This window comes from Pogoniulus pusillus, chromosome 9 (assembly GCF_015220805.1).
Source record: "Pogoniulus pusillus isolate bPogPus1 chromosome 9, bPogPus1.pri, whole genome shotgun sequence".
Classification (NCBI taxonomy): Eukaryota; Metazoa; Chordata; class Aves; order Piciformes; family Lybiidae; genus Pogoniulus; species Pogoniulus pusillus.
This window is the reverse complement of record NC_087272.1, coordinates 5,067,281-5,080,641: the sequence shown is the minus strand read 5'-3', so window position 1 is coordinate 5,080,641 and position 13,361 is coordinate 5,067,281. Positions and strand designations below refer to the sequence as shown.

General features: G+C 41.5%; 1 protein-coding gene across 3 annotated transcripts in view; it reads right to left on the bottom strand.

Annotated features, from left to right (window-relative positions):
- RAP1GDS1 (Rap1 GTPase-GDP dissociation stimulator 1) overlaps positions 1 to 13,361 on the bottom strand; it is a 104,045-nt gene that overhangs the window by 40,271 nt on the left and 50,413 nt on the right. For all 3 annotated transcript variants that reach the window (XM_064148362.1, XM_064148364.1, XM_064148363.1), the window contains exons 3-4: positions 9,202 to 9,324; positions 2,089 to 2,214 (exon numbers count right to left, since the gene is read on the bottom strand). In XM_064148362.1, coding sequence (XP_064004432.1) covers positions 2,089 to 2,214; positions 9,202 to 9,324 — 249 coding nt within the window. The remainder of the gene's footprint in view (positions 1 to 2,088; positions 2,215 to 9,201; positions 9,325 to 13,361) is intronic.

Sequence of the window (13,361 nt, the reverse complement as noted above, 5' to 3'; positions counted from 1 at the left end):
ATCTGTGTTAGATAGGATTGTCCTGCTCTGGCAGGGCAGTTGGAATCGATGATCTCCTTGGGTCCCTTCCAACTCCTAACATCCTGTGATCTGTGACCTGTGATCTCATCACTGCATGTAGTAACTACATAGGCAGCAGAAGTGAAAAAACACTCCTGTATATGGCAAAAAGCAGTTGTGCTATGTTCATGTACTCCTAGTTTCTATAGGAGTCCCAAATATCAGAAAGGTAAGAGCTGCTTCTTTCTCAGTTGAGAAGACTATCAATACACAACATTTTTCTTCAGAATTATAGCCCTCCACATCTTGTCTTTGTTATATGTTGAGAGTCTTCGGTTTTCTTTTAATTTAACATTCTTTGTTAGGGAAAAATAATAGTCAGAAGTAATAAATAAATAAACAAATAGATAAATAAATAAATATATAAAAATATAAATATAAATATAATATATATATAGATAGATTTGTAGTCATTGAAAGTATTTGTCCTAAATTAGCATTTAGGATAGGATACATAACCACATAATCATTACACACTAAGACAATGTAGAAAATAAAAGTCAGATAAGGTGGATATGATAAATGAGCATGGTAAGTAGCCTGTTTCACTCAAATCCAAGATGCTAATCTTGATTTTTGTGACATTTTATTACATTTTATACAGTAATCTTATCCAAATACGCAGAGAAGGTAGTGACTGTCCTCCCACAGGAGCACAGTGGCATACAGAACACATCACTGCTTGCTGTAGATTATTATCAGTGCCAGCTTTGCTCCAGAGAAGGGCAACAAAAGGTGTGTTAACACAGCTCTTCTGTACTGAGTAAATCCTGCACTCTAAAAGCCAGCTGTAACCCAAGCTGATACTACAAAACAATTTCTATGTGTCTTTATTCAATTTCATGGAAGGAGGTGACAGTAATGACATGGAATAGCTATGTTGATTTGACTTCTATGAAATAAACCACTGCCATTTTAGAGTGAGCTTTACATCACACAAGACCCTGAAATAAAATGTAATAAATGAATTGTTATAAAAAGCTCAGCATCTTCTCCTTGAGATTTCCAGGGGGAAGCAGTTAGCTGATTGGTCACCTTAAAGAAAATCCTAAATGAAAGAATGATGCATTAACATCCTCAAGCACTAGTTGTCTGTAAATGAAAATTCCAACATGGAAAACTTAGTTAACTTCCCTGAGGTTGAAGGCAAGGTCATTTAAAACAATATAAAATGTAAATTTCCAAACTAGGATGGAAAAAATAGCAAAGAGAATGGCTGCTAATAATTCCATTTCCTTCAACAGACAGTATTCAGAACAGCAAAGCTTTTAGTGAACGCAGCTCATAGCACACAGAAAATTTCTTGCCATGTTAAGTCACTAAATCACAAGAAAACAAAATGTTTTTATAGTTTCATCTCACTTCCAATCTGCAGACATCCACAGGCTTATTCCATGTGCATAGAAAGAGGTTCCTGTTGTCCCTGCTTCTGTATCATATTTATATGTGCTGGTTTTTATCCACATGTTTCCAGTAAGGGATAATGAGGCTGCCTTTTCAAAACACCGCAGCCAGTGGTTTGGGTTTGCAAACGACACATCCATACACGTGATCAGTGCATGGGGTCACAATTGTGCTTCAAAACTCAATTGCTCATCTGTGCAAAATTTATTGTCCTCGTACAAAGCTAAAAAATCCCCCCCCAGTCTCTCCCCCTACAGCTCCTGACTACTAAAAATACCACTCTGTAATCTTGGAGCAATTGATTTGACATGTAAACATTATGAGAATCAGCAACAGAGCTTAAGGCATCATTTCAGCCATGTATGTAGCTCTGCACACCTCTGAGGCTGGTAGAATTGTTATTTCCAGCTGTATCACAATACTGAAACAAGTGTTTCCTTAATCTTTCTGTCACAAAAGCCTAATGCAAGTGTGACAGTCAATTGTCCCACACAATCACAAGAGCAAGTGGTAAAAATGAAGAAAAGAGGAGAATGACTCCACAGTACACAAGGTACAGACAACTAAAACACTCCCCTCCCTCCTGCAGGAGCATTACAAAAGGTGGCATATTTCAACACTCACGGCTGTCGTAGCATATATTGCCCAGAGCACGTCCTGTTTGAAGCAGAACTTCCTGGTCTTTGCAGTTTAAGAGCTGCACCAAAGGAGGGACCAACCCAGCATCCACACATGGGTTCCGCATAAATTCTGCAAACAATGGAAAGCCTCTTAGAGCATGCCAGCAGGTTTCAGCTTCAGCACCCTAAGGCACACTGGCCCTGCAACTGGGCCTTTTGTGACAATAATCATCTGCACAGGCAAACAGTGTCAATTCTCACCCAAGTTTCCAGAGAATAAGCCCAAGTCAGGAGTTCATAGAATCAGTCAGGGTTGGAAGGGACCACAAGGATCAGCCAGTTCCAACCCCGCTGCCATGCCCAGGCACACCCTACCCTAGAGCAGGCTGCCCACAGCCTCATCCAGCCTGGCCTCAAACACTCTAGGGATGGGGCCTCAACCACCTCCCTGGGCAACCCATTCCAGGCTCTCACTACTCTCTTAGTGAAGAACTTCGTCCTCACATCCAGTCTGAACCTACCCATCTCCAGCTTTGCTCCATTCCCCCTAGTCCTGTCACTACCTGATAGCCTAAGAAGTCCCTCCCCAGCTATTTTGTAGCCCCCTTCAGATACTGGAAGGCCACAATAAGGTCACCTCTGAGCTGCCTCTTCTCCAGACTGAACAGCCCCAACTCTTTCAGTCTATCCTCATAGGAGAGGTTATATTCTTTCCATTTCCATACCTGGAACACTGTGTCCAGTTCTGGGCTCCCCTATTTAAGAGAGACAGGGAACTGCTGGAGAGAGTCCAATGGAGAGCCACTAGGGAACTTGAGCATGTCTCCAATGAAAACAGCCCTGAGACTTTTTAGTCTGGAAAAGAGAAGGCTGAGAGGGGATCTGATCAATGCTATCAATATCTGAGGGGTGGGTGTCAAGTGGAGGGTACCAATCTCTTTTTTGTGGTGCAAAGTAGTAAGACAAGGGACAATGTATACCTCAACATGAGGAGATACTTCTTTACAGCGAAGGTAACAGAGCACTGGAACAGGCTGCCCAGAGAGGTTGTGGAGTCTCCTTCTCTGGAGACTTTCCAAACCCACCTAGATGCATTTCTGTGCAGATTACCCTACAGAGTCCTGCTTTTGGCAGGGGGGGGTTGACTCAGTGATCTCCAGAGGTGCCATTCAAAGTCTAACATTCTGTGACTCTGTGATTATGCATTAATTTAAAAGGAATTAAGAGCATTTAGTTGACTTTCATGGAAACAAATTTAATGTTGCTCAGGCTGAGCCTGCTTTTAACATCAGAAGGAAGCAGATTCAACATAAATTGAAACTATTAAATGAAACAAAAGATGGCTAAAAAATAGTATTCACACTTCAGCAGCATTTTTTACTCCCTGTTCCCTTAATTAGAACTCCCAAAAAACTTTTGCTTTTGTTGATTTTTTTTAAAGGAATTAAAGCTAAGTTATAGAGTCATTATTTAGAAAACAAAGAAAAGAAAATGAAAGGATGGGAAATATAAGAAAGACTGTATGAGCCCAAAGACTTGTACTATTGCACAGTCTAACACATGGGAAATTTCCTTACCATGGGAGGAAAGCCAGAAGACCCATCCACTGGGAATCATAGAATGGTTCAGGTTGGAAGGGACTTCAAAATCATCTAGTTCCAACCCCCTGCCACAGGCAGGGACACCTCTCACTGGAACAGGTTGCTCAAGACCTAGCCTTGAACACCTCCAGGGAGAGAAGCTCTCTGCCTTTCTGTCCTTCTTTCCTGCTATGCCCCTGAGTCACAGAGGTCCAAAGTATTACTTCACAGCCATGCAAATCATAGAATTAAGCTGGTGTCAGAGAAGTAAGGCTCTGGTGTCCAGAAGGAGGTGCAGGCGGGCAGGCACTGTGCTGCACATTTCACATGGGGAGTTTAGAGAAGCAACCACCTGACACACCAGTAGTTATTGGTATAGTCATACATAATGGATGGAGCCAGGCTCTGCTTGGTGATGCCCAATGGCAAAACAAGGGGCAATAGGTGGAACTTGAGGTATAGGAAGTTCCATGGAAACACAAGGAAAACTTCTTTCACTGTGAGGGTGATAGAGCACTGGAACAGCCTACCCGGGGGGTTGTGGATTCTCCTTCTTTGGAGATACTAAAAACCTTCCTGAATGTGTTCCTTTGTGATCTACTCTAGGTGATCCTGCTCTGGTTGGACTAGATTATCCTTGAAGGTCCCTTCCAACCTCTAACATTATGTGATTCTATGATTAATAGTTTACTACAGAGCACCCTTCAGGTATGTAACATTGCAATAGACATATTTTCATTTACAATCAGCTGCAAATTATGTTTCTTCCTGATCCTAGACTCCTCCAAAATCCTTTACCTTCATGTTACTTAGTCATTTATTGTCATGGGTTTAGCCAGTTGAATCTGCTGATGTGTATTCAGTACCATGCTGTTGTCATGCCAGCTTCAAAATGAAAGTGTTGGCTGGAGCAAAGTGTCATGAGGCTTGAAGTTCAGATTTTAACATAAAAGAAAGCCTTCCTGTTGCCAGTTTCTGGTTTTGGGTGTTGGCTTTTTTTCACTGGGCTGCCTGCAGTCCTTGGGGATGTGGGAGTTGTTTTACTGCTGCCTTCTGCTTCTGCTGAGCTTTCTGAAAATCAGGCTAAGGTAATTCTACCTTGTATAATTTCACTAAACTCCTTATCTCAACCACAAGGCTTCTTGCATTACTTTCCCTTCCATGGGGTTTGGGTTTTTTTTGTGGGGTGGGCTTGTTTGTGAGATCAGGCTGTGTTAAACCAGGACATTTATGAGACAGAATGAACCAGGGTGTACAGTCCCCATCAAGAGAGATGTGATTTTTTTTCTGGACCAACAGAACACCTCATGCCAGTAACTCAAATGTTTCAAACAATGCATGAGGGATGAATACACCTAAGTACTCCCTCTGCTGCACTTAAACTATTTCAATGTTCTTTGATGTTTCTGTAGCTACAAAATGTCGTGTCTTTTCTAGTAAGTCTTGCAGTGCTCTTTTAGCTAACAAAATAACTGTCACAGAGATAAGCAATCCTCACATGATGGTAAATTTGGCTATATCAACAAGCAGATGAAGGAGAATCAGCAATATCTGTCCTCATGTACTGTAATATTTTAGGACTGTAGACAGATGCCATAATGTGATATATTGTGATTGCAGTAATCATAATGAACATGACAAATACTAGTTATCTTTTTTCTCTGTATAACTGGTCTTCCTATGCCCTTGTTATCTTTTTATTGATTTCCTTGCCACCCACTTTCATCTTAATCTCAGTGTTAATTTGCTAAAGGCATTGTTTCTCCCTCTCGCTTCTCTGTCCTCTCAAGTTCTTTCTCTCTTAATTGCCTATAAAAATGATTTCCTGTTTCTCAGTTCTCCTTGCATCATTTTTGTTTATACCTGATAATTTGCTATAGTTTCTAAATTAATCAGGGCTTTTTTTTGGTTGTTTTTTTTTTCCTCTTTGTCTGTGACAGGAAATGGAACTTGCTCTCCTCTAAAAGATTTAAACATCTCAATCTGTTCAGTTGTGTAAGTCCTTGCTCCTGTAGTAAAAAGGAATAAGAAATCCTTCCTCCACCATCTTCTCATTCAGAGTGAACAGAAGCCTTGACTTTACCATTCAACAGCAAAATAATTAGGCAATATACTAAGAAAATTTATAATTACCAAGGTCATGTAAGGGCAAGAAGTGAAAGAATTGGTGCTATATATAATAATATAGATGTGAGACAGCAACAAAAATGTAGTAGCTGCAGGTGATACCACATAGAAGTAATAGAAGAAAGAGAAAGTAAACAGCAAGAGAGTCATTTAGAAAGTTTCCACTAACTTAGTGGGGAAGTGAAGCCGATCCTTTGAAGGGAACAGCAAAAATCACTTGAGTTAGGAGGAGAACCATTGAGGACAAAGAAACATAAACCAAAGGAGGACAAGATTTCAAAAGTGAAATATAATTGTATTGTAGCATTATGGACTGTGAAGATGATGTTCTCATTGCTACACCTGGCAAAGAACAAGAGACTAAATACCTCAGAACTGGGGGGTAAAAGGTCCACAGTGGTGAGCAAAGCTCCACAGAGCAAGTTCGTCTTAGCCTTCAGTATACTCACAGATGAAAGGGAAATGGTGTAGCTGGAGAGACAAGAGTTGCTAAAGGGAGTTTTGTGTGTTTGGATGTCTAAAATGGCAGAGACTAACATAAGCTTATGCTGGGAGGAGGAAGTATCATGTCAGTTGGAGAGGTGAAACAAAGCAAGAGCACAAAGAGGTGAAAGGGAGGAGCCGAAACATGACAAAACCACTGAGGCAAGTAGAGGAGTTTGATGTGACCAGATGTGTGAGTAGGACCAGATGAGGGGAATGGGAAAGGAAAACAAGAAGCTGGGAAGAAAAAGATGCTCTTTTATCAGTAAAGCCCAGATTCAGTCAGAGGCACTGCTTCCACCTCTGCCAGTGCTGCATGCCATGACCATACGGAAATCAATTCATTTGGCTATGTTTAACGCCTGTAGGATGCTGATAACACAAATTTCTCCAAGTGCCCTGAAGCTTGTTGAAAAAAGGTGCAATATAAGCATCACACATTTGTGTGCTTATGCAAGAAGACAAACAACAGAATTCAAATGAGGTGTTCCCTGCTAACCTGCTTAAGCAACTATTTTGACAGTTACACTTCAGAGAGCAACACTCAGCTCGTCTCAGTCTTGAAAGCACCTCGTGCCAGAACTTCTGTGTATCTTCCCTTTAACTTTGGCTGGCAGAGGGCCCAATTACACCTGCTAAACCTTCTAAGAAAAAGACACAATCTATTTTATATGATGAAGCAGAGAGTATGCCAGCTCTTCTGAAAAGTGTACTCACAAATCCGTAAGCTAGCAGGGCAAATGATACATTGGAAACTACTCAGAGATTCCATTAATTAATTTGGATTTGAAAGATACTGGCTGAAGTGCTCTGTGAGAGGATCTTGCAGAAAACAATGCTCAGTTAAAAGTTATTGTGAACATTCTGTGGAGAAAGACTTTGGAGTCCTGGTGTACAGCAAGTTCTTCATTGGACAACAATGTGTCCTTGTGGCCAAGAGAGCCAGTGGGCTGCATCAGGAAAAGTGTGGCCAGCAGGTCTAGGGATGTTCTTCTCGCCCTCTACTCTGCTCTGGTGAGACCACACCTGCAATACTGTGTCCAGTTTTGGACTCCCCAGCTCAAGAGAGACAGGGACCTGCTGGAGAGAGTCCAGCAGAGAGCTACGAGAATGATTTAGGGACTTGAGCATCTCCCCTACGAAGAGAGACTGAGAAACCTGGGGCTGTTTAGTCTAGAGAAGAGAAGCCTGAGAAGAGGTCTCATCAATGCCTATAAATATCTGAGGAGTGGGTATCAAGTGGATGTGGCCAATCTCTTTTTGGTGGTCAGCAGCAATCATACAAGGAGCAACAGCTACAAACTGGAACGTAGAAGGTTTCACCTCAATATGAGGAGAAACTTAATAATAGTGAGGATGACAGAGCACTGGAACAGGCTGCCCAGAGAGGTTGTGGAGCCTCCTTCTCTGCAGACTTTCAAAACCTGCCCAGATGCATTCCTGTGTGAACTACCCTGGGTGATCCTGCCTTGGCAGGGGGTTTGGACTCGATGATCTCTGGAGGTCACTTCCAACCTCTGTAATTCTTAATTTCCCCCTTCTGAGGTTGGAGGTAAAAGGACTATGAGGGTACACAGGTGACTGTGATATTTTAAATGTCTTTACCATGAATTTATTAAGTACAGAATAAGCATGTGATCCAGTTGCATGGAATCTCTATCATTCAGAAACATTCCTAAGTTTCAATTTCTGTGTTGACAGTTTTTTAACTATTTACCTCTCTAATTTTAAAACTTAAACATCTAACCATGTATATCTTCTTGTCAATTTTGGTTCTGAATATCCATTGTCTCAAAACGAGTGAGATTACATCAGTTAGAAGCTGTACTGCTGCGGCTCTCAAGAACAGAAATGTGCCAAGGATGAAGCCTCTCCTTTGAAGAAGCATCAGCATGAAGAGTGGAGGGGGAAAGAGCTGTCAGACATGCATGCAGGTAGCAATTATAAGGCATCCTACTTTTTTCTGCCTCACGTTTGGGGAGGGAAAGTGCACAATGCAATCTGTGCCTCTGGATGGGACAGCACAGTATCACAGTATTATCAGGGTTGGAAGAGACCTCACAGATCATCAGCAAGCCAAAGTGTAAGAAAAGTTAGCTACAAACCTTCTCTACCCTTGGTATAGGGTCTGGCAGTAGCAGCTGTCTATAGATATGTGGCAATTTTTTGGAGCTCAGTCTATATAGAGTATTGGGTGAGCTCTAAGATAATTCTTTCTAAAGAAAATAACCATTAGTTTTAGATCATCTCCTACGTTGAGATATATGACTCTATGTATAAAATACATACAAAATGGACCCCTGACTCTCATGTGAGATCTTGGTCTCTTTAACATGTATAATGAATGCTCTTTAGGTACCAATAACTGGGTTTGGTGTGGTCTCAAGGGCCTTATAATGGCAACTATGTTATTACAAATCTCAGACCAAACAATCTACTATCCTGTAACTGTCTGTATACATACCAGTGATTTAACTACTGGATGCAGAATCACAGAATCATAGAATCAACCAGGTTGGAAGAGATCTCCAAGCTCATTCAGTCCAACCTATCACCCAGCCCTATCCAATCAACTAGACCGTGGCACTAAGAATTTATGCACATCTCTTTTTTTTTTTTAATATATACCTTTCAGAAAGCCAATAGCTTGCTACTCCTGCCCAATAAATTATAATATTGATTATCTTTAAAAATGAACATCATGAAAGTAAGGACTACAAAATTTCCAGCAGCTAAATGCTGTTTTGGTTGTATTAAAAAGCGGCAAAGCAAAATTTGACAAAACAGAAAAGAGTGGAAGGGAGAAGAATACAAAAGGTGTTGTCTAATCTACAAAATGAAAAAACATAAATGAAGTAAAACATACTGACAAGTGAGGTGAAAAACTGAAGATGTTCCAGCAGAAAAGTTCTTGTAGAAAACCTCACCATTTCTGGCTACTTCGGCTACGATGTTAGCTACTTTTGCTGTGCAGGAAGACTGAGGCATCAACAGACTCGCAAACACCTGAAGAACTCCACTTTTCTGGATTTTTTCACTTGTCTCCATATCTGAAAAACAGATTACATTAAAAAAAAATGACTTGTGTATCTACTTGCTTTGGGAAAAAAAAGAAAGAAAAGCAAAAGGGAAGTTAAGCCTTCTCAAAGGTAATTATTAAAGTAATTATTCTCCCACGTAATAAAAGAACTGCTATTGCAATTAATTACCTTATATGATGTGCTCACAGAACTTAGCACTTTGCCATTCCTGATAAATTGACTGTTATAAGGTGACTCAGTGTTATGTAAGTAAATACAGATACATACGCATGCAGACATTGGGAAACTACTGGAGAGAGTGGTAGAAAAGACTAAAAGTCATGGAGTGATGCACAGCAGCCTAAAGTGCTATGTAAAAAACAAGGCACAGTACTGTGTAGTGATCAATTATTGGAAGCATTTGTGGAATGACAAGGAAGATTATTATGGCTGAGGCACAGCTTTATGTAGTGTAGGAATCAGAAACCGGAGAAGAGAGAGCTAAGAGGCTTGTGTGTGATTCTGTCCACGTGTATCACAGTATCACCAAGGTTGGAAGAGACCTCACAGATCATCAAGTCCAACCCTTTACCACAGAGCTCAAGGCTAGACCATGGCACCAAGTGCCACGTCCAATCCTGCCTTGAACAGCTCCAGGGACGGCGACTCCACCACCTCCCCGGGCAGCCCATTCCAGAGTCCAATGACTCTCTCAGTGAAGAACTTTCTCCTCACCTCCAGCCTAAATTTCCCCTGGCGCAGCCTGAGGCTGTATATGCATGCAGCTCTAGATCGCATTCTGCAGGACATACTGAAGTTGTAACTCCAATAGTAAAGGACTGCAGCTGCTGACAGCATTAAAAAGCAGATAACCACCCTAAATTAAACCAAGTTTCTCTTCTCCTTTTTTTTCACTTGCAACTAGAGAGCGGCATAGTTGTTAGGGCAGGGGGCCACCCATTGAGGCCCGTGCATATCTGTCTTTTTTTTGCTCATCTTCATAGAATCAAGCACGTTGGAAGAGACCTCCAAGATCATCCAGTCCAACCTAGCACCCAGCCCTAGCCAGTCAACTAGACCACGGCACTAAGTGCCTCATCCAGGCTTTTTTTGAACATCTCCAGGGATGGTGACTCCACCATATCCCTGGGCAGCCCATTCCAATGCCAATCACTCTCTCTGCCAACAACTTTGTCCTAACATCCAGCCTATACTTCTCCCAGCACAACTTAAGACTGTGTCCCCTTGTTCTGTTGCTGGTTGCCTGGGAATACAGACCAACCCCACCTGGCTACAGCCTAATATAACACTAGTCCTATACAAAAGCATAAAAGGCAAAGGGACATATACTGAAATGAAGGAAAGTGTGTGTGTGTGTCATTATTCCTTTGGAGAGGCTGATGAAAGGTCATGTTTATGTTATTTTGACTGTGCTTGTGAAAATTACAATTTATCTTCTGCAGACCCTAAGGCTGGAAGACCATGTATCAATGTTGCCAAATATACTACTGCCTGGGTCTAGAAGAGATGCTTTGGGTTTTGCTGAGAACCAGAAATGGCTTATAGCTTTAGCACAGGCAACCATTAATTCTGGCTTTTATTTGTTCTCTTCAGAAGCTGAAAAAGGCCTGCCTTGCTCCCTGCCTGCGTGTGTGTGCATGAAAGAGGTATTATTTGTCAAGGATATCAATCTGCTTCCTTCTAGCTTCATTCAGTTTTCTCTTTTTGAATTGCTATTTCAATGTATTGTCAGTGTAGTCAAGAGCAAATAAAACCATGTGTTTCTCTAGACATAAGAAGGATGCAGGCAAAAATATTTTGAGTACTGTGCCCAGTTCTGGGCTCCTCAATTCAGGAGAGATGTTGAGGTACTGGAACGTGTCCAGAGATGGGCGATGAAGCTGGTGAGGGGCCTGGAGCACAGCCCTGTGAGAAGAGGCTGAGGGAGCTAGGGGTGTGCAGCCTGGAAAAGACGAAGCTCAGAGGTGACCACATTGCTGTCTACAGCTACCTGAAGGGAGGCTGCAGCCAGGTGGGGTTGGTCTCTTCTCCCAGGCAAGCAGCAACAGAACAAGAGGACACAGTCTCAAGTTGTGCTGAGGGAGGTCTAGGCTGGATGTTGTTAGGAAGTTGTTGCCAGAGAGAGTGATTGGCATTGGAATGGGCTGCCCAGGGCGGTGGAGGAGTCGCCATCCCTGGAGGTGTTCAAGCAAAGACTGGATGGGCCACTTAGTGCCATGGTCAGTTGATTGGATAGAGCTGGGTCCTAGGTTGGACTGGAGGATCTTGAAGGTCTCTTCTAACATGCTTGATTCTATTATTTTATGATAAAATCTCCACCACATAATCTCCTCCCATGCTTTCTATAATGGAGAAAAAGAAATTACAGCCAACAATCATACACTAAAAAAATGGCTTCCACTTACTGTTTTAACTCCTTTAGCAGAACCACATCCACTTTCAAATCATTTATCTCTTACAAAAACTCAATCTAGGCAGCCAGACATTAGGGAGCAGCACTTCAAAGTCCTGTTTGCTGTTTCATGTGATATCCAGATTTCAAATACTGTCTTCCAAAGCCTGATTTTTGGTCTGCATGCACCAACCCACCTGTAGAGCACCCAAAGTCCTCAGCTTTAAAGCAAAGAGGATTGTAATAATGCTGCCTTAGAAACAGTCCTTTTGCACATAATATAACACTGTGATATGCCACAGTGGCATAACTAAGGGGAAAAAACCTCTAAGGTTAAACCTGCAGCTTCAGATGTCCCTTTGTCTCACTAGATATCAAAACAAAGGGTGTGTTAGATCACATACTGCCAAAATCTTGCTAATGTCATAGCTGGGGTGGTTAAAATGTCAATATTCTTGCTTTTCACAGGTTTTTTTTCAGTGCTTGAAGCCAGAATCATAAAGGGTGTGGGCAGGAAATTCATTAATGCCACAGATAAGAGCTGGAGAGCTAAGCATCGTGGGTATCAGACTGCTTAATTAAATAGCAGAAATCGCTACAGGAAAAGAAATCCAGTGAGTGTCTCAAATGCAATTCTAGATTCTTTCCCATCTCAGCTCCATTTCACATGAAATTTAATTCCTCTCTCTTTCACTTTTTTTTTCTCCTCCCTGCATCATTTCCTCTACCTTCAAGTGAAAGAAAAGGCAGTGAGGGGGAAGGGAAAAGCTAGGTCTATTTGTCAGAAGTGCTACTTTGCCCTTGGTAGGAAAAACAAAACTACAGGTTCACCATTCCTATGCTAAATGAGTTTAAGTTACACTATTGAGTATAACCTAACTGTAGTGAAGGATAGCACTGCAAGAATTCCTCTGCTGCAGAGGCAAACATGAGAAATGAGGCAGACAACAGAATTGTCAACGAGCAGCTGAGTATCCTCTTTATTAAGCCAACCATGTAACATATTCTTTTGGAAAATGTATGTATTTCTATTTGCAAAGATGTTTTATAAACCTCCCAAAACTACTAGAGAAAATTACTTTGGCCTTGTAATGTCCCTCCCACATGTGCTCTCATCAGAAGGATGAACACAGCAAATAATGATGAGCCATGTGTATCATGAAAGGGACCTTCCATCTGTTCTTTCAGAAGGCAGCAAGGAGGCGAATGAAGGGAGCAAGGATATCTAACTGCCCTATCTTCCTAACCACCACAATAAAAAAGGTTCACGTGACCAAAAGCAAGTATTGATGCTCTCTCCATGTACAGCCTCCCTCCAGAGGCACTGTCTCTTTGTAGCCTCTTGCTGTAATTTCCAAACCACAAAATGCATATTTTAGTCTGACTCCAACACAGTTTTTGTACTCTGGTAAAGAACCTCAGTGAAACAAATGATGTGTTCTTACACAGAGAATAATTTTGCTTTTGCTTAACATACCTTAACCAAATAAACCTGTTCTAATTATCTAAGAATTCTTTCTGCAGGGGGGAAAAAATCCCCCTAATAATAATTTATAAGTAGAAATAAATGTGTAAATATAACTTCCTTTTGCCATGCTCCTCCTCGCATGAGGAAATCCCATCAAATGCAATCTGCTTGCTCACCTATCCTTCA